Source organism: Oncorhynchus mykiss, chromosome 29, assembly GCF_057628025.1.
Source record: "Oncorhynchus mykiss isolate SJ-2025 chromosome 29, ASM5762802v1, whole genome shotgun sequence".
NCBI classification, from domain to species: domain Eukaryota; kingdom Metazoa; phylum Chordata; class Actinopteri; order Salmoniformes; family Salmonidae; genus Oncorhynchus; species Oncorhynchus mykiss.
Window position 1 is genome coordinate 34,417,501 of NC_143050.1, and position 26,778 is coordinate 34,444,278.

General features: G+C 42.4%; 1 protein-coding gene across 1 annotated transcript; it reads right to left on the minus strand.

Moving 5' to 3' along the window:
• Nucleotides 1-4,856: 4,856 nt before the first annotated feature.
• Nucleotides 4,857-26,778, minus strand: crf-bp (corticotropin releasing factor binding protein precursor). Its single transcript, NM_001124631.1, is given in 7 exon segments — nucleotides 4,857-5,591; nucleotides 19,474-19,591; nucleotides 20,000-20,148; nucleotides 21,734-21,944; nucleotides 25,479-25,636; nucleotides 26,227-26,320; nucleotides 26,636-26,778. Coding segments are annotated over 7 exon segments (966 nt in total). The 5' UTR covers nucleotides 26,717-26,778; the 3' UTR covers nucleotides 4,857-5,436.

Sequence of the window (26,778 nt, forward strand, 5' to 3'; positions counted from 1 at the left end):
TGTCCCTCAGGCTATGGCAGGAAAATACATATTTGGCTGCAAGCGGAGCCATTGCTCCTTCGCCCATGAGTATTTTTAGTTTTTAGTCTGGGTTCAATTTGTAAAAATGTGGAAGAAATGTAGTCATTTTTGTGAATAATGAATCGCTTTGTGAGGAATATTTATCACAGTAAAGGAGAAAGTGCATCTCTGTCTCTACCTCCCCTGTCGTGCAATGACCACATACACGCTCCTCTTTGGGTAGCCATGTCTTTTTATGTCTGCCGGTTTCTATTGCCAATCGGTGGTCACTCAGCCTGTACTTGGTAAGGATCTGTCTTTGCTTCGTATCTCTGACAGATTAGAGATAATCAGCCAAATCATATTCTCTGTTTAGGGTCAGATAGCAATTTAGTCGGCTTTGGGATTTTGTTTAGTTTTTCCAATGTTGTAAATATGAGTCCTTTGATTGGTTCATGATTTTGCTTATTGGAATTCTTTCTTTTGAAGCAGTGCTGGTGTCAGCTTGGTTGGTGAGGTCCAACACCAGCTGACTGAGAGGGCTCGTTTCTGGGCTCAGCTCTTGGGTTTGAAGTGCTTTAAATTGCAGACTTGAATTTGGACTTGAATTTAGATGTAGCCAAAATTTTAATGATCTTTTCTGTATTTTCATTATTACTGGAAAACGGCCCAATTCTGCCATACATGCATTAGTTGGTGTATTTCTCTGGACTTGTAGGATTTTCCGACAGAATTCTGCATGTAAGGCTTCAACTGGATGTTTGTCCCACATTTTAAAGTCCAGTTCATTGAGTGGCCCCCAAACCTCACTTCCATAAAGAGCTATTGGTAGGATTACACTGTCAAATATTTTGGTCCAAATTCTAATTGGGATGTTGATTTTGAATAATTTCATTTTTATTGCATACATTGCTCTGCGGGCTTTTTCTTTGAGTGCATTCACTGCCATATTAAAGTTTCCCGATGCAGATATGGTCAGACCAAAGTAGGTGTAATTTTTTGTGTGTTCAATTAAGGTGTTGTTCAGGGTGCATTTATATTTGTGTTTCTGACATATGTTTTTTTGGGGGGAAATCATGATTTGAGTTTTTTGGAAATTTACTCCCAATTATGGCAATATTGCTCCAGAATATTAATGTTCTGTTGAAGACCTTCTTTGGTTGGTGATAGAAGTACCAAGTCATCAGCATATAGCAGGTATTTCACCTCTGTGTCAAATATTGTGAGTCCTGGGGCTGGAGATTGGTCCAACATGTCTGCTAATTCATTGATATAAATGTTGAACAGATTTGGACTCAAACTGCAGCCTTGTCTCACACCTCGACGTTGTGAAAGAAATTCTGATTAGATTTTTTATTTTTATTTTTATTGCACATATGTTTTTTTTGTGTACATACATTTTATTAAGTCATATACCTTACCACCCAGCCCACTTTGAAGAATTTTGTGGAATAGCCCTTCGTGCCAAATCGAATCAAATGCTATTTTAAAGTCAATAAAGCAAGCAAAGATTTTGCCCTCTTTTTTTTGATGGACGTGTTTATTCATTAGTATGTGTAAGGTGTATATATGGTCAGTAGTGCGATGGTTAGGGAGAAAGCCATCTCTCTCTCTCTCTCTCTCTCTCTCTCTCTCTCTCTCTCTCTCTCTCTCTCTCTCTCTCTCTCTCTCTCTCTCTCTCTCTCTCTCTCTCTCTCTCTCTCTCTAATTATTTATCTGATTTTCTGACCCTCTAAATTTTCTCTCACTCTCTCTTTCCACTGTCTCTTTTCTCTCTCTCTTTTTTCAAAATTCCTCTCTCTTTCTTTCTCTCTCTCTCTTTCTTTCTTTCTTTCTTTCTTTCTTTCTTTCTCTCTCTCTCTTTCTTTCTTTCTTTCTTTCTTTCTTTCTCTCTCTCTCTTTCTTTCTTTCTTTCTTTCTTTCTCTCTCGTTTTCTCTCCCTCTCTCTTTCCTCTGTCTCTTTTCTCTCTCAAATTCCCCCTCTCCCTCTCTCTCTCTCTCTCTCTCCCTCCTTCACACTCTCTCTCTCTCTCTCTCTATTTATCTATTTCTCTCTTGTTTCTCTCCCTCTCTCTTTCCTCTGTCTCTTTTCTTTATCTCTTTTTTCAAATTCCCTCTCTCTCTCTCTTTCTCTTTTCTCTCTCTCTCTCTCTTTCTCTCTCTTTCTCTCTCTCTCTCTCTTTCTCTCTCTCTATTTATCTCTTTCTCTCTCGTTTTCTCTCCCTCTCGCTTTCCTCTGTCTCTTTTCTCTCTCTCTTTTTTCAAATTCCCTCTCTCCCTCCCTCTCTTTCTTTCTTTCTTTCTTTCTTTCTCTCTCTCTCTTTCTTTCTTTCTTTCTCACTCTCTCTCTCTCTCTCTCTCTCTATTTATCTATTTCTCTCTCGTTTCTCTCCCTCTCTCTTTCCTCTGTCTCGTTTCTTTCTCTCTTTTTTCAAATTCCCTCTCTCTCTCTCTCTTTCTCTTTTCTCTCTTTCTCTCTCCCCCTCTCTCTCTCTCTCTCTCTCTCTCTTTCTTTCTCTCTCTCTCTCTCTCTCTCTCTTTCTCTCTCGTTTTCTCTCCCTCCCTCTCTCTTTCCTCTGTCTCTTTTCTCTCTCTCTTTTTTCAAATTCCCTCTCTCCCTCCCTCCCTCTCTCTTTCTTTCTTTCTTTCTTTCTTTCTTTCTTTCTTTCTTTCTTTCTTTCTTTCTATCTCTCTCTCTCTCTCTCTCTAAACACCAGTTTTACATAATGGGGAAAAGGAAAGTGTGTCTAATTTATTCTTCAATATTTAGCCCCATTAGAGACTCGACTGCCCAAGTAGAAAACGACCATGTAATATGGTAATGAGGGCAGAAATACCTCCCTAAAAACACACACAATAAAAAGCTTTATTTTCAGATCTGTAATGGACTGTCATCCATTAGACAAAAAGTACTTTTATCACCCTCTCTTTATGGCTGGGTTGAAGGTACAAACAATGCTTAGGTCCCCATCAAGACCTACGTAAAATAATAATTACTCAACAGGACCATTAGCATGGTTCAGTTTAAAAGGACCACATGCCTGATTCATCCTCTTTGGCATTTCCCTTCTACCAAAGTGCATATCGCCTTTGTCTATGTTTAGATTTAACATGCTTGGAAAACATTGTAAATCGTGTGTGTTTTGTCCTGCTATGATGATGGACATTTTTGTAATGTAACAAAACACCTGGCACTAGTGTCCTCTGTTCTGGAGTCTGGCAGTAGTGTCCTCTGTTCTGGAGTCTGGCAGTAGTGTCCTCTGTTCTGGAGTCTGGCAGTAGTGTCCTCTGTTCTGGAGTCTGGAAGTAGTGTCCTCTGTTCTGGAGTCTGGCAGTAGTGTCCTCTGTTCTGGAGTCTGGTAGTAATGTCCTCTGTTCTGTAGTCTAGCAGTAATCAGGTCATACATTTCTCAGGTCACAAAGGCTGTGTTCACACAGGCAGCCCAATTCTGATATCTTCCCAAATTCTTGGTCGAAGGACCAATCAATGGAAAAATATCAAAATTAGGCTGCCTGTGTAAACGCAGCCATAGGCGCAGAATGAGTTTTCCCAACATGTAATAAGAAATCAATACATACGCCACAATTGCCTCAGAGCTTCCATTATAGACCCCCCCACCACCACCACCACACACACACACACACACACTTATTTTCCACTAGTTTAGGCATTGATGTGAGTCAGTGTGAGACCAATTTCCAATTGAAGATGACTTACAGTCGTGACATCACTGCAGGATTCTTCACACAGCTGCCACACACACACACACACGCACACGCACACGCACACGCACACGCACACACACACACATGTGCGCACGCAAGCGTACAAACCCAACTGGGGTGATCTCAAATCCTTATCAATTAGCTGTGCTGCTCGGTGGGGTGGTGCACCAGGTGTCTCACCGTGACAATACACACTTTGACCTTTAATCAAACCAGCACTCGTCAGCAACACCCACACCATGTTCCCCTGTCCTCCCTGTGGAGAGAGGGGGGGGGAGAGTATTACTCATACATAAGTCAGACATACGGCACTTTTAATGAAGGAGAACTTGAAATGCGACTTAATGAATCCTTCATGAACCCTTTATAAAGGAAATCAGAAGTAATTCATAAGTAATGTCCTGCCTTATAGAAGGTGGCAGAAAGGTTGATTGTGTTCAGGGTTTTTTTTTCTTCAACAAACAGCTGGAGGACAGTGGGCTTATTGAGGCTCCGATATGTGTATTTGGGTAATATCACTGAATATCTGTTTGTGATTAATTCTGTGTACAGGAAACCAAATATGAAGTACTGTTTGACCCTAAATGAACCATGAAGCTTTTAACCATCAACCCTTGGTATCAAAAGTAGCCCACTTCCAAAAGTGTCTCATCAAGAGAATTTGTTATTGGTTTGTTTCACGTGCGATGTGGGATAATTCTGCAAAGCAATATATTAATAATTTACTGTATTAATACATTCTGATCTAAATGTAATCATGAACTAGAGGGATTGGGCTTCAGGATATGGAATGACTTGGATACCAAAATATCACAGTGTTCTTTCTGGTTCTATTGAAGTAAACTCAACTAATCAAAATAGATTACGATGTACTATTGACTGTTTTAAGAGTGCTTAAATTCTGTGTGATCGGGAACTGGAGAGGGTTTTCTTGTTAGGTTGAGACTGATGTTGACGTCTTCCATTCCTCTTCATAGTGACCCCCCCCAGACACCCCCAGACACCCCCCCCCAGGCCCCCCCAGACCCCCCCCCACCCTCCCCAGCATCCTTCCCCTGACAGCAAACCCTGTTAGTTCTGCATAATTTTACTGATTAAAAAAAATGAAAGGAATTATCATCTCCAATGAGTGCTTTCTCATGCGATTCAGTTTTATTACAAAAAAATTGTTTGATACAAATAAATATAGATAACAGCAAAGAACATGTATTTGACATCCTCCATTGAACACTCGCCTCCCATCCACACTCCTGTAACCACACACATCGTCTCGCAAAATAAATAGATAGAAACATTCCGTTTGTCAGAACCCTTTCTTGTAGAGAATGTGAACTAAAAACGCCCCGCTTAACACCCTCACTGGCCCGTTTGTACAGTCATGTACTGCATATAATCACACAAGTTCAACAGAATAAAAACCAATATTAGAAATGCCCACAAACACAAAATAACACTTTATTAAGCTTGAGCGCCAGCCACAATTCATTGAACAGAAAGTGAGCAAAAAAAAATAAAAAATGAATGAGGTACAAAATTAATAAATCTCTTTAAATTCAAAATGTAGTACAGAACAGAATTTTATGGCAACCTTCAGGCTTTTTTCTGTAATCAGTCTCATAGTAGATTTGGCAGCCGGTGATGCGTGGTCCCCATTAGCTAGGTGGTAGATAGACAACGTGTTGGGGGGAGATGGAAAAAGAGACAGAGAGCTCAGCCAGTGAAGCAGAAATCCTCCACACTGTTCACCTTGATCCTCTGCAGCTCCTGCCGGTCCAGCAGACGGTACTGGAACGCCACCCGGTTGACAAACCTCCCGCTGGACACCATCCTCACCACCGTGTTATCGCAACCTATCTTCATCTGGGCTGGAGGACGAGGAAAAGAGAGGATTTCAAAAACAGTCAGACATTATATTGCACGCGGAAAGCAAAGCAACAACAACAACAAAAACGTTGAATTCAAAAATGGGTAATAAAGATATATTCTAGTTAGGATGGTGATGGTGGTTAATAAAGATATATTCTAGTTAGGATGGTGATGGTGGTTAATAAAGATATATTCTAGTTAGGATGGTGATGGTGGTTAATAAAGATATATTCTAGTTAGGAAGGTGATGGTGGTTAATAAAGATATATTCTAGTTAGGAAGGTGATGGTGGGTAATTAAGATATATTCTAGTTAGGATGGTGATGGTGGAATTAATAAAGATATATTCTAGTTAGGATGGTGATGGTGGGGTTAATAAAGATATATTCTATTTAGGATGGTGATTGTGGTTAATAAAGATATATTCTAGTTAGGATGGTGATGGGGGAGTTAATAAAGATATATTCTAGTTAGGATGGTGATTGTGGTTAATAAAGATATATTCTAGTTAGGATGGTGATGGTGGAGTTAATAAAGATATATTCTAGTTAGGATGGTGATGGTGGTTAATAATGATATATTCTAGTTAGGATGGTGATTGTGGTTAATAAAGATATATTCTAGTTAGGATGGTGATTGTGGTTAATAAAGATATATTCTAGTTAGGATGGTGATGGTGGTTAATAAAGATATATTCTAGTTAGGATGGTGATGGTGGAGTTAATAAAGATATATTCTAGTTAGGATGGTGATGGTGGTTAATAAAGATATATTCTAGTTAGGATGGTGATGGTGGTTAATAAAGATATATTCTAGTTAGGATGGTGATGGTGGTTAATAAAGATATATTCTAGTTAGGATGGTGATGGTGGAGTTAAAGATATATTCTATTTAGGATGGTGATTGTGGGTAATAAAGATATATTCTAGTTAGGATGGTGATTGTGGTTAATAAAGATATATTCTAGTTAGGATGGTGATGGTGTGGTGTTGGGGAATAATCAGAATTAGTTGGTGACATAGGTAAGATATTTTATATTCATCATATGTTTGTAAGTTACTTCTCATCAGAATGTTTATTTTTTGTATAATACTGTGGCCGGGTTTGCAGTTATCTGGTCTTTGTCAAGACTAAGTTAATTGGTCCGCAGAGAGGGGAGAGGTCAAGCGTGTATCTCTTGGCTCCACAATGTCTGTGTGCCAGTCAATGTGTCTCTGTGATCTTGTCAAGTTAGGGTGGATTGGATATATGCCTGTTGATATGAGGATTTGTTTAGGTTCTGAGTTTGAGAAAAGAGCATAGTTTAGGAGACAAAGCTGAATGATAAATTATGCCTAATGCTGTCTGGCTATGTGTGTCTTTGCTATAAAGGATCTCAGTTGCAATGTGTAAGGAACTCTCAGAGAATTCATTTATAGACACTGAATTGATCTGAGAGTCACAGGGTTGTGATGGAGCTCATATAATTAAATATGGACTTTGTGATAACTAACTCTGACTTGTGTGTGGTTTGCTCTCATGATTTGGTAAATACAGGAAATTTCCACGACATTTGGCGACGAGGAGGGGATGTGAATCTTCACTCGGTGACCGTTCCTGACGATCTAAGTAAATAAATCGTGCACGAGGGATCCCCTAAACTTGGGATCTTAGGGAAACCACACTTCGGGAACGAAGCAGATGGACCAACCTTTGATCTGAGAGGAAGCAAGCCGAGTGGATACCACATCTCAAACTGAGTTTTTTTTAAAGAAAAAGGTGAGCGAACCACACACAGATTTGAAGTCAAGTTTTTTAATTATGCCTGTTACGTATACTCTGAGCGTGAATTCCTTTGTAAGGAAGGCACCTTGGCGGCGTAAGCAGGGCCGAGTCAGAGGAGAGTAATCTGGGGGTTTGTGTACTCAAAAGATACTCTGCCACTGTCCGGTTGCGAGTGACCAAGAGCCGTCCTGACACTGAATTGATCACAGTGGGGATTTGGTGAGGTCTGTCGGGGTGAGGGGCCAAAGGGACTGTGTATTTCTAGGTGAAAACACGGCATTTGGTGAAGCCCTATTGGAAGAAGGACCTCATTCTGTGCGTCTGTGTGATTGTCTAAGTGACCCTCAGAGGTGGTGAATTCCAATTATTTTAAATGTGCTAGCCAGGTATGCCCTGGGTTACTCTGTGTGAGTATTTTGTTATGGGATCACTAGGTAATAGTTGTCAGACCGTTCTGTGTGAGCGGGGTAGGGTTGACTCTGTGTGGGTATTTTGTTATGGGATCACTAGGTAATAGTTGTCGGACCGTTCTGTGTGAGCGGGGTAGGGTTGACTCTGTGTGGGTATTTTGTTATGGGATCACTAGGTAATAGTTGTCGGACCGTTCTGTGTGAGCGGGGTAGGGTTGACTCTGTGTGGGTATTTTGTTATGGGATCACTAGGTAATAGTTGTCGGACCGTTCTGTGTGAGCGGGGTAGGGTTGACTCTGTGTGGGTATTTTGTTATGGGATCACTAGGTAATAGTTGTCGGACCGTTCTGTGTGAGCGGGGTAGGGTTGACTCTGTGTGGGTATTTTGTTATGGGATCACTAGGTAATAGTTGTCGGACCGTTCTGTGTGAGCGGGGTAGGGTTGACTCTGTGTGGGTATTTTGTTATGGGATCACTAGGTAATAGTTGTCGGACCGTTCTGTGTGAGCGGGGTAGGGTTGACTCTGTGTGGGTATTTTGTTATGGGATCACTAGGTAATAGTTGTCGGACCGTTCTGTGTGAGCGGGGTAGGGTTGACTCTGTGTGGGTATTTTGTTATGGGATCACTAGGTAATAGTTGTCGGACCGTTCTGTGTGAGCGGGGTAGGGTTGACTCTGTGTGGGTATTTTGTTATGGGATCACTAGGTAATAGTTGTCGGACCGTTCTGTGTGAGCGGGGTAGGGTTGACTCTGTGTGAGTATTTTGTTATGGGATCACTAGGTAATAGTTGTCGGACCGTTCTGTGTGAGCGGGGTAGGGTTGACTCTGTGTGAGTATTTTGTTATGGGATCACTAGGTAATAGTTGTCGGACCGTTCTGTGTGAGCGGGGTAGGTTGACTCTGTGTGAGTATTTTGTTATGGGATCACTAGGTAATAGTTGTCGGACCGTTCTGTGTGAGCGGGGTAGGGTTGACTCTGTGTGGGTATTTTGTTATGGGATCACTAGGTAATAGTTGTCGGACCGTTCTGTGTGAGCGGGGTAGGGTTGACTCTGTGTGGGTATTTTGTTATGGGATCACTAGGTAATAGTTGTCGGACCGTTCTGTGTGAGCGGGGTAGGTTGACTCTGTGTGGGTATTTTGTTATGGGATCACTAGGTAATAGTTGTCGGACCGTTCTGTGTGAGCGGTGTAGGGTTGACTCTGTGTGGGTATTTTGTTATGGGATCACTAGGTAATAGTTGTCGGACCGTTCTGTGTGAGCGGGGTAGGGTTGACTCTGTGTGAGTATTTTGTTATGGGATCACTAGGTAATAGTTGTCGGACCGTTCTGTGTGAGCGGGGTAGGGTTGACTCTGTGTGGGTATTTTGTTATGGGATCACTAGGTAATAGTTGTCAGACCGTTCTGTGTGAGCGGGGTAGAGTTGACTCTGTGTGAGTATTTTGTTATGGGATCACTAGGTAATAGTTGTCGGACCGTTCTGTGTGAGCGGGGTAGGGTTGACTCTGTGTGAGTATTTTGTTATGGGATCACTAGGTAATAGTTGTCGGACCGTTCTGTGTGAGCGGGGTAGGGTTGACTCTGTGTGGGTATTTTGTTATGGGATCACTAGGTAATAGTTGTCGGACCGTTCTGTGTGAGCGGGGTAGGGTTGACTCTGTGTGAGTATTTTGTTATGGGATCACTAGGTAATAGTTGTCGGACCGTTCTGTGTGAGCGGGGTAGGGTTGACTCTGTGTGAGTATTTTGTTATGGGATCACTAGGTAATAGTTGTCGGACCGTTCTGTGTGAGCGGGGTAGGGTTGACTCTGTGTGAGTATTTTGTTATGGGATCACTAGGTAATAGTTGTCGGACCGTTCTGTGTGAGCGGGGTAGGGTTGACTCTGTGTGGGTATTTTGTTATGGGATCACTAGGTAATAGTTGTCGGACCGTTCTGTGTGAGCGGGGTAGGGTTGACTCTGTGTGGGTATTTTGTTATGGGATCACTAGGTAATAGTTGTCGGACCGTTCTGTGTGAGCGGGGTAGGGTTGACTCTGTGTGAGTATTTTGTTATGGGATCACTAGGTAATAGTTGTCGGACCGTTCTGTGTGAGCGGGGTAGGGTTGACTCTGTGTGGGTATTTTGTTATGGGATCACTAGGTAATAGTTGTCGGACCGTTCTGTGTGAGCGGGGTAGGTTGACTCTGTGTGGATATTTTGTTATGGGATCACTAGGTAATAGTTGTCGGACCGTTCTGTGTGAGCGGGGTAGGGTTGACTCTGTGTGGGTATTTTGTTATGGGATCACTAGGTAATAGTTGTCGGACCGTTCTGTGTGAGCGGGGTAGGGTTGACTCTGTGTGGGTATTTTGTTATGGGATCACTAGGTAATAGTTGTCGGACCGTTCTGTGTGAGCGGGGTAGGGTTGACTCTGTGTGGGTATTTTGTTATGGGATCACTAGGTAATAGTTGTCGGACCGTTCTGTGTGAGCGGGGTAGGTTGACTCTGTGTGGGTATTTTGTTATGGGATCACTAGGTAATAGTTGTCGGACCGTTCTGTGTGAGCGGGGTAGGGTTGACTCTGTGTGGGTATTTTGTTATGGGATCACTAGGTAATAGTTGTCGGACCGTTCTGTGTGAGCGGGGTAGGGTTGACTCTGTGTGGGTATTTTGTTATGGGATCACTAGGTAATAGTTGTCGGACCGTTCTGTGTGAGCGGGGTAGGGTTGACTCTGTGTGAGTATTTTGTTATGGGATCACTAGGTAATAGTTGTCGGACCGTTCTGTGTGAGCGGGGTAGGGTTGACTCTGTGTGGGAATTTTGTTATGGGATCACTAGGTAATAGTTGTCGGACCGTTCTGTGTGAGCGGGGTAGGGTTGACTCTGTGTGAGTATTTTGTTATGGGATCACTAGGTAATAGTTGTCGGACCGTTCTGTGTGAGCGGGGTAGGGTTGACTCTGTGTGAGTATTTTGTTATGGGATCACTAGGTAATAGTTGTCGGACCGTTCTGTGTGAGCGGGGTAGGGTTGACTCTGTGTGGGTATTTTGTTATGGGATCACTAGGTAATAGTTGTCGGACTGTTCTGTGTGAGCGGGGTAGGTTGACTCTGTGTGGGCAAACCTTTTTATGTTCTGTGTGGACGTCTGACCAGTTCTGTGTGAACATCTGACCAATCCTGTGTGGGTGATCCTGAAAGTTCTGTGTGAGTACCTAAGATTTCTTAAGTTTTATATGGATTCTGTGAATTATTTGAAATTATGATAAATTGTATGTGTGTATAATCAATTACTAGAGATTTGATAAAGTAATGCTGAGAATGATTAGATACAATTTAAACCACCCATTCGTAGACGTACGTAGGTTTTGAGTTGGTATCTTAAATGGATAATTTGATAAAGATGAGGTTTTAAGCACTATTAAAATAATCTACAAAATCTGGGAAATTGAGCTCTAGAAACTGATTAAAGTGTGTCCACTTTTGGTTATCTTACCCTAACGATGGAACTATAAAACGCATATTGGATTATCTCCGTCTGGGTGAAACATTTTAAATTTAACTGCCCTTAAGGTCTGAACATGTTATATTTTTTCTTCCCAGTATGAGAGAAGTTGCGGGATTTATTGAATAAACTGAATAAAGTTAGAGAGAATTAAGAGGGAATCTCGATGTAATTTATAATGTCGTACAAAGCCTAAGGTTTTCCATCAAACTAATTATCATTGCGTGATTAATGTGATGTAGTAAAGTCATTGAAATACGTTGCATAAGTAAACATAATCTACTTTTATTAAAAGGCACAATATCTGTTTCCTAGTCATTAACTGTCGATTTTATTCTTTGATAGCTAATTTATTCATTTGGCATTTGAGAATCAAAGCTGGAGTAACGCTTGTACATTTAGATTTGGGCTATTTTTTCTTCTGGGAATTGCCGAGAGTGACGTGTCTTGATTTTACTTGTAAATTGAGTTTATTTGCGGACAATCTTAGTCATTTAGTATAGTGGTTCAGTGGTAGAATTCTCGCCTGCCACGCGGGAGGCCGGGGTTTGCGTTCCCAGTCAATGCGTTGACTGAAATCTGAGTTTTTGATGGTAAATAATCTATTTGTATGTTTTGCCTGGAAAGTTATGGTCGCTAGTGTTTGCATAAGATATAAACTGAACGTTTTAATAGCTTGTCTGGTTCAAAATGATAGAAGGGATAAATTGAATGTTTTCAATAGATTGTTTAGGTTAAAATTCTGGTTAGGAAGGTGATGGTGGTTAATAATGATATATTCTAGTTAGGATGGTGATGGTGGGTAATAAAGATATATTCTAGTTAGGATGGTGATGGTGGTTAATAAAGATATATTCTAGTTAGGATGGTGATGGTGGAATTAATAAAGATATATTCTAGTTAGGATGGTGATGGTGGTTAATTGTAACGGTTTTCCTGTTGTGAAGGAGAAGCGGACCAAAATGCAGCGTGGTGGTTATTCATGTTCTTTAATTTATAAAGACACTATACATGAAATAACTAACAAAACAATAAATGTGCGAAAACCTAAACAGCCCTATCTGGTGCAAACACAGAGACAGAAACAATCACCCACAAACACACAGTGAAACCCAGGCTACCTAGGTATGATTCTCAATCAGAGACAACTAATGACACCTGCCTCTGATTGAGAACCATACTAGGCCGAAACATAGAAATAACCCAAAACATAGAAAGACAAACATAGACTGCCCACCCAACTCACGCCCTGACAATACTAAATAAATACAAAACAAATGAAATACAGGTCAGAACGTGACATTAATGAAGATATATTCTAGTTAGGATGGTGATGGTGGGTAATAAAGATATATTCTAGTTAGGATGGTGATTGTGGGTAATAATGATATATTCTAGTTAGAATGGTGATTGTGGGTAAAAAAAAAGATATATTCTAGTTAGGATGGTGATGGTGGGGTTAATAAAGATATATTCTAGTTAGGATGGTGATGGTGGGGTTAATAAAGATATATTCTAGTTAGGATGGTGATGGTGGGATTAATAAAGATATATTCGAGTTAGGATGGTGATGGTGGGGTTAATAAAGATATATTCTAGTTAGGATGGTGATGGTGGTTAATAAATATATATTCTAGTTAGGATGGTGATGGTGGGGTTAATAAAGATATATTCTAGTTAGGATGGTGATTGTGGGTAATAAAGATATATTCTAGTTAGGATGGTGATTGTGGGTAATAAAGATATATTCTAGTTAGGATGGTGATGGTGGAGTTAATAAAGATATATTCTAGTTAGGATGGTGATGGTGGAGTTAAAGATATATTCTAGTTAGGATGGTGATGGTGGGGTTAATAAAGATATATTCTAGTTAGGATGGTGATGGTGGGGTTAATAAAGATATATTCTAGTTAGGATGGTGATGGTGGGGTTAATAAAGATATATTCTAGTTAGGATGGTGATGGTGGGGTTAATAAAGATATATTCTAGTTAGGATGGTGATGGTGGGGTTAATAAAGATATATTCTAGTTAGGATGGTGATGATGGTTAATAAAGATATATTCTAGTTAGGATGGTGATTGTGGATAATAAAGATATATTCTAGTTAGGATGGTGATTGTGGATAATAAAGATATATTCTAGTTAGGATGGTGATTGTGGGTAATAAGGATATATTCTAGTTAGGATGGTGATTGTGGGTAATAAAGATATATTCTAGTTAGGATGGTGATGGTGGGGTTAATAATGATATATTCTAGTTAGGATGGTGATGGTGGAGTTAAAGATATATTCTAGTTAGGATGGTGATGGTGGGGTTAATAAAGATATATTCTAGTTAGGATGGTGATGGTGGGGTTAATAAAGATATATTCTAGTTAGGATGGTGATGGTGGGGTTAATAAAGATATATTCTAGTTAGGATGGTGATGGTGGGGTTAATAAAGATATATTCTAGTTAGGATGGTGATGATGGTTAATAAAGATATATTCTAGTTAGGATGGTGATTGTGGATAATAAAGATATATTCTAGTTAGGATGGTGATTGTGGGTAATAAGGATATATTCTAGTTAGGATGGTGATTGTGGGTAATAAAGATATATTCTAGTTAGGATGGTGATGGTGGGGTTAATAAAGATATATTCTAGTTAGGATGGTGATTGTGGGTAATAAAGATATATTCTAGTTAGGATGGTGATGGTGGGGTTAATAAAGATATATTCTAGTTAGGATGGTGATGGTGGGGTTAATAAAGATATATTCTAGTTAGGATGGTGATGGTGGGGTTAATAAAGATATATTCTAGTTAGGATGGTGATGATGGTTAATAAAGATATATTCTAGTTAGGATGGTGATTGTGGGTAATAAAGATATATTCTAGTTAGGATGGTGATGATGGTTAATAAAGATATATTCTAGTTAGGATGGTGATTGTGGGTAATAAAGATATATTCTAGTTAGGATGGTGATGATGGTTAATAAAGATATATTCTAGTTAGGATGGTGATTGTGGGTAATAAAGATATATTCTAGTTAGGATGGTGATGGTGGTTAATAAAGATATATTCTAGTTAGGATGGTGATTGTGGGTAATAAAGATATATTCTAGTTAGGATGGTGATGATGGTTAATAAAGATATATTCTAGTTAGGATGGTGATGGTGGAATTAATAAAGATATATACTAGTTAGGATGGTGATTGTGGGGTTAATAAAGATATATTCTAGTTAGGATGGTGATTGTGGTTAATAAAGATATATTCTATTTAGGATGGTGATTGTGGTTAATAAAGATATATTCTAGTTAGGATGGTGATTGTGGTTAATAAAGATATATTCTAGTTAGGATGGTGATGATGGTTAATAAAGATATATTCTAGTTAGGATGGTGATTGTGGGTAATAAAGATATATTCTAGTTAGGATGGTGATGGTGGTTAATAAAGATATATTCTAGTTAGGATGGTGATGGTGGGATTAATAAAGATATATTCTAGTTAGGATGGTGATGGTGGAATTAATAAAGATATATTCTAGTTAGGATGGTGATGGTGGTTAATAAAGATATATTCTAGTTAGGATGGTGATGGTGGTTAATAAATATATATTCTAGTTAGGATGGTGATGGTGGGTAATAAAGATATATTCTAGTTAGGAAGGTGATGGTGGGTAATAAAGATATATTCTAGTTAGGATGGTGATGGTGGAGTTAAAGATATATTCTATTTAGGATGGTGATGGGGGAGTTAATAAAGATATATTCTATTTAGGATGGTGATTGTGGTTAATAAAGATATATTCTAGTTAGGATGGTGATGGTGGAATTAATAAAGATATATTCTAGTTAGGATGGTGATGGTGGAGTTAAAGATATATTCTATTTAGGATGGTGATTGTGGTTAATAAAGATATATTCTAGTTAGGATAGTGATGGTGGAGTTAAAGATATATTCTATTTAGGATGGTGATGGTGGGGTTAATAAAGATATATTCTAGTTAGGATGGTGATGGTGGGTAATAAAGATATATTTGTCACGTTCTGACCATCATTCGTGTGTGTTTTCCTTGTTTTAGTGTTGGTCAGGACGTGAACTGGGTGGGCATTCTATGTTGGATGTCTTGTTTGTCTATTTCTATGTCTGGCCTGATATGGTTCTCAATCAGAGGCAGGTGTTAGTCATTGTCTCTGATTGGGAACCATATTTAGGTAGCCTGGGTTTCACTGTGTGTTTGTGGGTGATTGTTCCTGTCTATGTGTTTTTCACCAGATAGGCTGTTTTAGGTTTTCGGTACGTTCATCACGTTCTTTATTTTGTAGTGTTTGCATTGATTCGTGTTTTACGTTTGTTCATTAAAACATGGATCGCAATCTACACGCTGCATTTTGGTCCGACTCTCCTTCTCACGAAGAAAACCGTTACAGAATCACCCACCACCAACGGACCAAGCAGCGTGTCAACAGGCAGGAGCAGCGCGAGGAGACGCGCAATAAGGACTTCTGGACATGGGAGGAAATCCTCGACGGGAGAGGACCCTGGGCTAAACCAGGGGAGTGTAGCCGCCCAAAGGTGCAGCAGGAGAAGAAGCAGCAGGAGCAGCTGCAGTGGGAGAGGCTGCACCACCTGGAGAAATGGACATGGGAGGAAGAACTGGACGGTAAAGGACCCTGGGCTCAGCCTGGAGAATATCGCCGCCCCAAGGAAGAACTGGAGGCGGCGAAAGCTGAGAGGCGCAGATATGAGGAGGCAGCACGACGTAGCGGATGGAAGCCTGAGAGGCAGCCCCAAAAATTTCTTGGGGGGGGGCTAACAGGGAGTATGGCTATGCCAGGTAGGAGACCTGGGCAGACTCCCTGTGCTTACCGGGGGGCTAGAGAGACCGGACAGACACCGTGTTATGCAGTGGTGCGCACGGTGTCTCCAGTGCGGGTGCATAGCCCGGTGCGGTATATTCCAGCTCCGCGTGTCTGCCGGGCTAGATTGAGCGTCGAGCCTAATGCCATGAAGCCGGCTCTACGCAGCTGGTCCCCAGTGCGTCTCCTTGGGCCGGCTTACATGGCACCAGCCTTGCGCTCGGTGTCTCCGGTTCGCCTGCATAGCCCAGTGCGGGCTATTCCACCTCGCCGCACTGGCAGGGCGACCGTGAGCATTCAACCAGGTAAGGTTGGGCAGGCTCGGTGCTCAAGAGCTCCAGTGCGCCTGCACGGTCCGGTTTTTCCAGTACCACCTCCACACCCCAGCCCTCCGGTAGCAGCTCCCCGCACCAGGCTTCCTGTGCGTGTCCTCGGCCCAGTACCACCAGTGCCAGCACCACGCATCAGGCCTACAGTGCGCCTCGCCTGTCCAGCGCTGCCAGAGCCTCCCTTCTCTACAGCGCTGCCGGAGTCTCCCGCCTGTTCAGAGCTGCCAGTTAGCATAGAGCTGCCAGTTAGCATAGAGCTGCCAGTTAGCATAGAGCTGCCAGTTAGCATAGAGCTGCCAGTTAGCATAGAGCTGCCAGTTAGCAAGGAGCTGCCAGTTAGCAAGGAGCTGCCAGTCTGCATAGAGCTGCCAGTCTGCATGGAGCTGCCAGTCTGCAAGGAGCCGCCAGAGCTGCCAGTCTGCAGGATGCCGCCAAAGCTGCCAGTCTGCAAGGAGCCGCCAGAGCTGCCAGTCTGCAAGGAGCCGCCAGAGCTGCCAGTTAGCATGGAGCAGCCAGGGCCGCCAGTCAGCATGGAGCAGCCAGGGCCGCCAGTCAGCATGGAGCAGCCAGGGCCGCCAGTCAGCATGGAGCAGCCAGGGCCGCCAGTCAGCATGGAGCAGCCAGGGCCGCCAGTCAGCATGGAGCAGCCAGGGCCGCCAGTCAGCATGGAGCAGCCAGGGCCGCCAGTCAGCATGGAGCAGCCAGTCAGCATGGAGCAGCCAGTCAGCATAGAGCAGCCAGTCAGCATGGAGCGGCCAGAGCTGCCAGTCAGCATGGAGCAGCCAGTCAGCATGGAGCAGCCAGAGCTGCCAGTCAGCATGGAGCAGCCAGTCAGCATGGAGCAGCCAGAGCAGTCTGCCAGCATGGAGCAGCCAGAGCTGTCAGTCAGCATGGAGCAGCCAGAGCAGCCAGTCTGTGTCGACCAGTCTCTTCCAGATCTGCCAGTCGTCCAGACTCTTCCAGATCTGCCAGTCGTCCAGACTCTTCCAGATCTGCCAGTCGACCAGACTCTTCCAGATCTGCCAGTCGACCAGACTCTTCCAGATCTGCCCGTCGTCCAGACTCTTCCAGATCTGCCAGTCGTCCAGACTCTTCCAGATCTGCCCGTCGTCCAGACTCTTCCAGATCTGCCAGTCGTCCAGACTCTTCCAGATCTGCCAGTCGTCCAGACTCTTCCAGATCTGCCAGTCGTCCAGACTCTTCCAGATCTGCCAGTCGACCAGACTCTTCCAGATCTGCCAGTCGACCAGACTCTCCCAGATCTGCCAGTCGGCCAGACTCTCCCAGATCTGCCAGTCGTCCAGATTCTCCCAGATCTGCCAGTCGTCCAGATTCTCCCAGATCTGCCAGTCGTCCAGATTCTCCCAGATCTGCCAGTCGTCCAGATTCTCCCAGATCTGCCAGTCATCCAGATTCTCCCAGATCTGCCAGTCGTCCAGATTCTCCCAGATCCGCCAGTCGTCCAGATTCTCCCAGATCCGCCAGTCGTCCAGATTCTCCCAGATCCGCCAGTCGTCCAGATTCTCCCAGATCCGCCAGTCAGCCAGGATCTTCCGGATCCGCCAGTCAGCCAGGATCTTCCAGAACCGCCAGCCAGCCAGGATCTGCCGGATCTAACCACCTGCCTGAGCTTCTTCTCAGTGCTGAGCTTCTTCTCAGTGCTGAGCTTCCTCTCAGGGCTGAGCTACCCATCTGTCCCGAGTTACCTCAGTCACGAGCTGCCCCTCTGTCCCGAGCGGTCTTTAAGGAGGGTAACCGATCTAGGGACGCTAAGGAGGTGGACTAAAACTGTTATGGAGTGGGGTCCACGTCCAGCGCCAGAGCCGCCACCGCGGACAGATGCCCACCCACACCCTCCCTCATAGGTTTAAGTTGTGCGTCCGGAGTCCGCACCTTGGAGGGGGGGTACTGTCACGTTCTGACCATCATTCGTGTGTGTTTTCCTTGTTTTAGTGTTGGTCAGGACGTGAACTGGGTGGGCATTCTATGTTGGATGTCTTGTTTGTCTATTTCTATGTCTGGCCTGATATGGTTCTCAATCAGAGGCAGGTGTTAGTCATTGTCTCTGATTGGGAACCATATTTAGGTAGCCTGGGTTTCACTGTGTGTTTGTGGGTGATTGTTCCTGTCTATGTGTTTTTCACCAGATAGGCTGTTTTAGGTTTTCGGTACGTTCATCACGTTCTTTATTTTGTAGTGTTTGCATTGATTCGTGTTTTACGTTTGTTCATTAAAACATGGATCGCAATCTACACGCTGCATTTTGGTCCGACTCTCCTTCTCACGAAGAAAACCGTTACAATATTCTAGTTAGGATGGTGATGGTGGGTAATAAAGATATATTCTAGTTAGGATGGTGATGGTGGGGTTAATAAAGATATATTCTAGTTAGGATGGTGATGGTGGAGTTAAAGATATATTCTATTTAGGATGGTGATTGTGGTTAATAAAGATATATTCTAGTTAGGATGGTGATTGTGGGTAATAAAGATATATTCTATTTAGGATGGTGATTGTGGTTAATAAAGATATATTCTAGTTAGGATGGTGATTGTGGTTAATAAAGATATATTCTAGTTAGGATGGTGATTGTGGGTAATAATGATATATTCTAGTTAGGATGGTGATGGTGGGTAATAAAGATATATTCTAGTTAGGATGGTGATGGTGGAGTTAAAGATATATTCTATTTAGGATGGTGATTGTGGTTAATAAAGATATATTCTAGTTAGGATGGTGATTGTGGGTAATAAAGATATATTCTATTTAGGATGGTGATTGTGGGTAATAAAGATATATTCTATTTAGGATGGTGATTGTGGTTAATAAAGATATATTCTAGTTAGGATGGTGATGGTGGAATTAATAAAGATATATACTAGTTAGGATGTGATGGGAATTAATAAAGATATTTTCTAGTTAGGATGGTGATGGTGGAATTAATAAAGATATATTCTAGTTAGGATAGTGATTGTGGGTAATAAAGATATATTCTAGTTAGGATGTGGATGGTGTTGGTGCCGCTCACCGGGACCGTTAAATTTGTAGCACAGGTCAGCTACAGGGAACATTTTAGACGGGTCCATCCCGTTCCCTCCCAGCAGCTCCACAAAGTCCCCTGCTCCCGCACATCCTGGGATGGACCTCTGTTGAGAAAGACCAGCTCAATGGATTCACAGGTATTTTTTACTTCCCTCCCTCCCTCCCTTTCTTTCTTTCTTTCTTTCTTCCTTCCATCTTTCTTTCTTTCCTTCTACCCCCTAACACTCATCTCCACCAACTCCAAGCATCCACTCATCATCACTGGGAGCTAACACAGGTCTTTGACAGGGTAGTTCACTAAACCACTTCCTGCCAGAAGCCAGAATCGCTGATGTTTTTTCTATTCTTCCCCTCTAATCAGGATTTTTGATTCAGACCTCTGACACATGGTGAGTGGAATCTCTGGCTAATTAGTGAGTGACATTAATCAACCAAAACATTTCCCAGGGCGAAAAGAAAATCAGCAGTGCTTCGGACCTCTAGGCTCAGATGTTTCCCTGCTCAGGGCTCACCTTGATGGGGAAGTCGTTGAGGTGTCCCAGGCTGAGCTCAGCAATCTTGATCTCTACAGGGTAGATGATGGAGAAGCTGCAGTTCCTGTGCTGCTGGGGTATCACCATGGTGAAGCTGCCCTCTGGTGTCTGGGAGATGATATTACAGGCTGTAGGGGGAGAGGTGGGGGGGGGGCATGAGAAAAGAAAGGGGATAACTTGTCAGTTGCACAACTGAATGCATTCGACAGAAATGTATCTTCCGTAATTAACCCAACCCCTCTGGATCAGAGAAGTGCGGGGGGTTGCACGTCATTGGTGCGCGGGTTGGGGGATATATCAGTATCAGTGTCTCTAGACGTGTTGACCTTATAGCAAAAATGTATCCATTTAAGTGGGCAAAATTGCTTAGTACAAATGCAAACACACACACACACACACACAAGTACGGCTTAGACGTGAGCAGCTTGAACAACCTAACGGGTCACCTAAAGCATTAGCACACAACCCTGGTGATTACAACGTGGTATAAAGTACTATTATAGCATGTCATTGGCATCCTGCCCCATGTTGGCACACCTAATGGCATGCCTGCTATTACAGTCCTTGTCCTTTCTGTACAATGTTTTCCAGTATTTTGTTTATATTTTTCACTGGCATTGGATGTGGGAACGGGAGAACTCATTTTCTCTCATTCGGGATGATATCTCTTCATAAATATCCTTACTTCTATGTGCTTTATCTAATTTCGATTGGCCTGTGGCATCCAACCACAGTGCCAGTATAGGCACCTTGTTTCTATTGAAGACCATGATGTTAATTCTGGAGGAATTGTGAAGGTATCATTGTCCATAATTACTACTTCAACTGGCCGGTGTGATTTATTTTTCGAGAGCGGGACAAGTGGGACCTTGCCCAAAAGGAATAAAAGCCTCAACATGGTCAATCCGAAATCTTTTTATTTATTTTTTACTTAACCTTTATTTAACTAGGCAAGTCAGTTAAGAGCAAATTATTATTTACAATGATGGCCTAGGGACAGTGGGTTAACTGCCTTGCTCAGGGGCAGAACGACGGATTTTTACCTTGTCAGCTTGGGGATTCGATCTAGCAACCTTTCAGTTGCAGTGGCCGTAAAGCATTTACTGCACTGAGGCCTCCGCAGAAGTCAGATCATTCATAGGCCTACTTCTTGCACTTCGTGGAGCAGATCAGAGCTGTTGTCAAGGAAATGAGTTTGTGTTTATACAGGACCTCTTGCTCCCACCTACCATCAACTAATCATGTCAATGCGGAGATATACAGAGCCCTACGCATTGTTACAACATTTGGGAGGCACGCGCCGATGAGGTACGGAGCTCGATTTGGCTTCCGCAAGCCTCCGGAGACTCTGCAATTGCTTCAAACCTTTTTTTATGGTGCCCTCCGGAGCGAGCATAAATTGGCTTTAAACTTATAAATTGGCTTTAAACTTTAGTTGTCCGGATCTGTTTACACTTCAAGGAAATCCGTACAAGATGTATCTTCGACTACGTCTGGAGGTGGTCAGGAAGATCTAATCACAATCAGTTCACCATGCGACTTTTGATTGTCTACACCTGTCGACAAATGTGGACACAATCAGAATGTGGAGAAGATCAGAACCACTGATGCATGTTAGAACCAGGTATAAACGGGGCTTCAGTTCATGTACTCAAAGTACAACCTTAAAGGTCATTATAACTGGCCATCAAGCTAGTGCAGGTCTCTACTCACGGAAAGGGTTGATGGGTTTCCTGACTGTCAGCGTGAATGAGCTCCCGGCAGTGTGAATGCGGAAGAACAGCATGGCAACGTTCTGAGACGACCGCACGGTTCTCCTGACCGTCCCAGAGTCGCAGTAGTCCACATAGCGTTCCATCAACGGCAGGGCGTGGTCCTGGGAACTAGGGAACTTCTCTCCCTTCATCACCCAGCCATCAAACACCTGGGAGAGGAGAGAGATGTGGACTTAATCAAAAGCATTCAATCAAATCCAATTTCCAGAATTTTTCTCTGTAAGCAAAACGAGGGTTCCAAAAAATGCAGATGAACAACCTGTTCACTATAATTGACTTTTAAAGGTGACTTCCGTTTGAGCCAGTGTTCAAATCAGGAAGTGACTCTTGTGTCTGTGTGTTGTTAATTCCCAACAAGGTATCAACAAAGAACTAACCCAAGATAGACCACAGGGTATCGTTTCCGATGGGAGCAAGTTAAGCATAGTGGGCAGAACAAGCAAGGCGGTGGGCAGAGCCAAGCACAAGCTAGCGAGATCCTATTGGCTATGTATTTGCATATTTCCGTTAGGAAATGCCTACTCTGTGACTCAATCTGCCCTTGCACTCCTTCTAAACAATGCCATTTTTTTTTAAAGGTCAAATTTCTACAGTTAAGTTTAGCCATTAATTCCGACTGGTTAACCCTTTACACTCGTGGGAATTGGCCGATATGAATATGGCTAAATTGAAATGTTTCTTACAGAAGAAATATGAAAAGCAAATGCATAAGCATGGTAGCAATTGAAAGGAACCGTTCTGAGATCATGGGGAAATTATCTGGCCAAAGTTAATGAAACAGAAGTCCACCTGACACAAGACTGAATCCAAACGTCACACTTGATTTTATGTGCATTTTACATTTACTGTACTTTTCAATTTGTTGATAATGAAATCTGAAAATATTCTGGATTCTGGACATTTAGCAAGATGATAAGAATATTCCTAGAAAATGTGAGGTGAAGAATAAGACAAAAAAATGACAAGGATTTGAGTGAGAGGACTAACTCCAAGTGGCCAAAACACCTCTCCAAAGCGTTTACAGTTCCAAAGTAATTCCAATACACTTTTATGACTCAAAGAAGAATCTTCAGCTATATGGTGCTTTAGCTCTCCCATGTGCCGTTAAGGAACTAGAACAAGCACACTTGTAGTTGTTTTGTTTGGAACACAACCCTGTATCCAAACACAATTACTGGTAAAAAAAAAACAACAAAAAAACTGCTCATTATAAATCGCAATCTGGGTCAGCTGGGCGTTACTTGCAAGCTTGTTCTGTTGCCAACAAGACTAGCCAAGTTATAAAATATGATCTTACAGTGTTAGGCTTGCCACAAGGCAATTCAGAGAAGCCGATCGTCATTTTGGGGGGCATAGAAAGGAGTCATGCGTGCGTTCAGGCGGGTGTTCTTCACAATGAACAACCCAGGGTAGGACCCCATGTCATCTTGTAACTGTACATCAAACACAGCGATGAAAAAACCCATTGACACTGTATATGACATGAGCTGTATAATATAGAAATGTGAAGGGCACATTTGGACTCACGGGTGTTTGGCTTGCTTGTACGACATCAAATCAGTATTATATTATAATCCTCAACGTCTCATCTTTCAAAATACTGCTTTCCGATTAGATGCTTATTAGTGCCCAAAGATGCCATTTTCAACCCACATACGCGTATGAGTGTAAAGGGCTACGGTAAGGGTTAAGGTTAGGCATTAATTCTGACTGGTTACGGTAAGGGTTAAGGTTAGGCATTAATTCTGACTGGTTACGGTAAGGGTTAAGGTTAGGCATTAATTCTGACTAGTTAAGGTAAGGGTTAACGTAAGGGTCAACGTCTCATCTTTCAAAATACTGCTTTCCGATTAGATGCTTATTAGTGCCCAAAGATGCCATTTTCAACCCACATACGCGTATGAGTGTAAAGGGCTACGGTAAGGGTTAAGGTTAGGCATTAATTCTGACTGGTTACGGTAAGGGTTAAGGTTAGGCATTAATTCTGACTGGTTACGGTAAGGGTTAAGGTTAGGCATTAATTCTGACTGGTTACGGTAAGGGTTAAGGTTAGGCATTAATTCTGACTGGTTACGGTAAGGGTTAAGGTTAGGCATTAATTCTGACTGGTTACGGTAAGGGTTAAGGTTAGGCATTAATTCTGACTGGTTACGGTAAGGATTAAGGTTAGGCATTCATTCTGACTGGTTACGGTAAGGGTTAAGGTTAGGCATTAATTCTGACTGGTTACGGTAAGGGTTAAGGTTAGGCATTAATTCTGACTGGTTACGGTAAGGGTTAAGGTTAGGCATTAATTCTGACTGGTTACGGTAAAGGTTAAGGTTAGGCATTAATTCTGACTGGTTATGGTAAGGGTTAAGGTTAGGCATTAATTCTGACTGGTTACGGTAAGGGTTAAGGTTAGGCATTAATTCTGACTGGTTACGGTAAGGGTTAAGGTTAGGCATTAATTCTGACTGGTTACGGTAAAGGTTAAGGTTAGGCATTAATTCTGACTGGTTACGGTAAAGGTTAAGGTTAGGCATTAATTCTGACTGGTTACGGTAAAGGTTAAGGTTAGGCATTAATTCTGACTGGTTACGGTAAAGGTTAAGGTTAGGCATTAATTCTGACTGGTTACGGTAAGGATTAAGGTTAAGCATTAATTCTGACTGGTTACGGTAAGGATTAAGGTTAGGCATTAATTCTGACTGGTTACGGTAAGGGTTAAGGTTAGGCATTAATTCTGACTGGTTACGGTAAAGGTTAAGGTTAGGCATTAATTCTGACTGGTTACGGTAAGGGTTAAGGTTAGGCATTAATTCTGACTGGTTACGGTAAAGGTTAAGGTTAGGCATTAATTCTGACTGGTTACGGTAAGGGTTAAGGTTAGGCATTAATTCTGACTGGTTACGGTAAAGGTTAAGGTTAGGCATTAATTCTGACTGGTTACGGTAAGGGTTAAGGTTTGGGATAGGGTTAAAACAAAACAAATACAAATGAGTGCCTAGCACTGGGATTGAACCCGCCATCCTTGGAGCCTACTAGATGGTAATAGGTGCTCACGTTGCCCCGAGTGGACGGTATTGTAGGCATCTCCCGATGTCCTGGGGACCTGGACAAACGTTGAATACTGAAGTCAATCTGGTGTGACCTGGCTGTAAATCAAGTGTGGGACTCAATTGAAGCCTTAGCACAAATTCACAAAAATCAAGTAAGAAAACGACACCGGAAAATACCCTATGTTACCCCCGGTGACAGCATCTGCTAAGTGACGACATCATTTTATGGTATTTAGGAGTCCATCGTTATCTTCTACTGAGAACGGGTGTTCCCAGGTCAGGGTGTAGGTGAGGGATTTTACACCAAGCCTTGGGGGAAGAGCACTACTCAGACCTGGGCACGAATAACAACAAAATAATCTGCCGGGAATTTCATCCCATCAATTGTCTGGAAAAGTAAATCTATCCCTGGACCTGGTGGTGCTGACGTCAGTCGAGGTGAAGATGGGAGGGGAGTAGTATTTGGGATGTATGTGGGTGTGAAAGAGGTGGTGTGTGTGTGTGTGTGTGTGTGTGTGTGTGTGTGTGTGTGTGTGTGTGTGTGTGTGTGTGTGTGTGTGTGTGTGTGTGTGTGTGTGTGTGTTTGCTGTGCGTGTGTACTTTTCATGTGTGCATGCATGCCACATGTGCGTGTGTGGTTACCTTGATGAAGTCTCCTCCCCTGCAGTCGATGTCAACGCTGTCATACTCCACACTGATGACCTGGTCGGGTTCAGCGATGAAGAAAGAAGCACAGCTGAGCTGAGGCCGGTCTGCTGTGAAGGTGAACTGACCCTCTACTGCCACCATGTCCAGACAACCTGAGAGCGGGAGAGGATGAAGACGGGAGGAAGAAAGGGAAGGTGGTAGAGAAGGATAGGGAGAAGGAGGAGAGATAGAGGGGAGAGGTAGGGAAGAGGGGAAGAAGGAGGGAGATGGGTGTGTGAGTAACAGAGAGGGGGGGTGGGAGATATAGAGACAGAAAGAGAGATGACATGGAGAATGAGAGAGAAATGGAGACAGAGACGGGGTTAACATTAAATTGTGTGCACATTGGCTGTTGATATTTTTTTTCTGACAAAAATACAATCTAATATACATTTCCAATTCCTTAGGTAGTATACATAAATTTGTACTTTTAGTCAATAAATATTATAATTATATAAATTACAAGAGGCCTTAAATCACACATTTATTATTTTCGATTATATAGTATTCACACAAATCCATACACAATTGTGACTAAACAATTCAGAGTTACATTTTATTTACTTTTCATGCTAAATAAAAGCGTTTTTGAAGATTTGATCATGTCGGCAAAAAATAAGAAGATTGCTTCACAGATTGACCGTGTATACGGCAAATATGCATAATAAAGGCTTTCAAGAAAGTACTTCAGTCAGTTACTTACGGAGGGGTCGCCTGTAAATTAATGTCTCGGGTATTTCTCTTTTGAGCTCTGAATTAAGAAGTGCAAATAATCCCTCTGGTGTAATGTCATTTTCCTGCACACAAAAACAACGACATTTAGATCATATTTATAAAAAGAAAGTCAAGATTTAATGTGGACAAGTTGACAACAATATACCGTCAAGCAAGACAACTCAAGTGTTTTAGTAAAGGCTAGCAGCTTACGTAATGCATAAATCAAGTGCACAATGACAGTTATTACAATGATAACTTTATTTGACTGAGTACAACAAGTTGTAACAACTTTATTGCATTAATTGAGCTCGTATGACAAAGTCTAGTACATTAATACATTAAACACATGGGAACGAAAAAGGTATATTAACGGGAAAGTGACTTCAGAGGCTTACCTCGATGTATCTGGTGTCTCCTTTCAGAAATGACAGACATAACACAAGGAAGAAAAGCTGCTCTCGGAAAGTCCCCTCCATATTGCTCAGTATCTTTGTATGGAGTCTCTATCGCACCTCAAGAACAGAACAGGGGAAAGTCT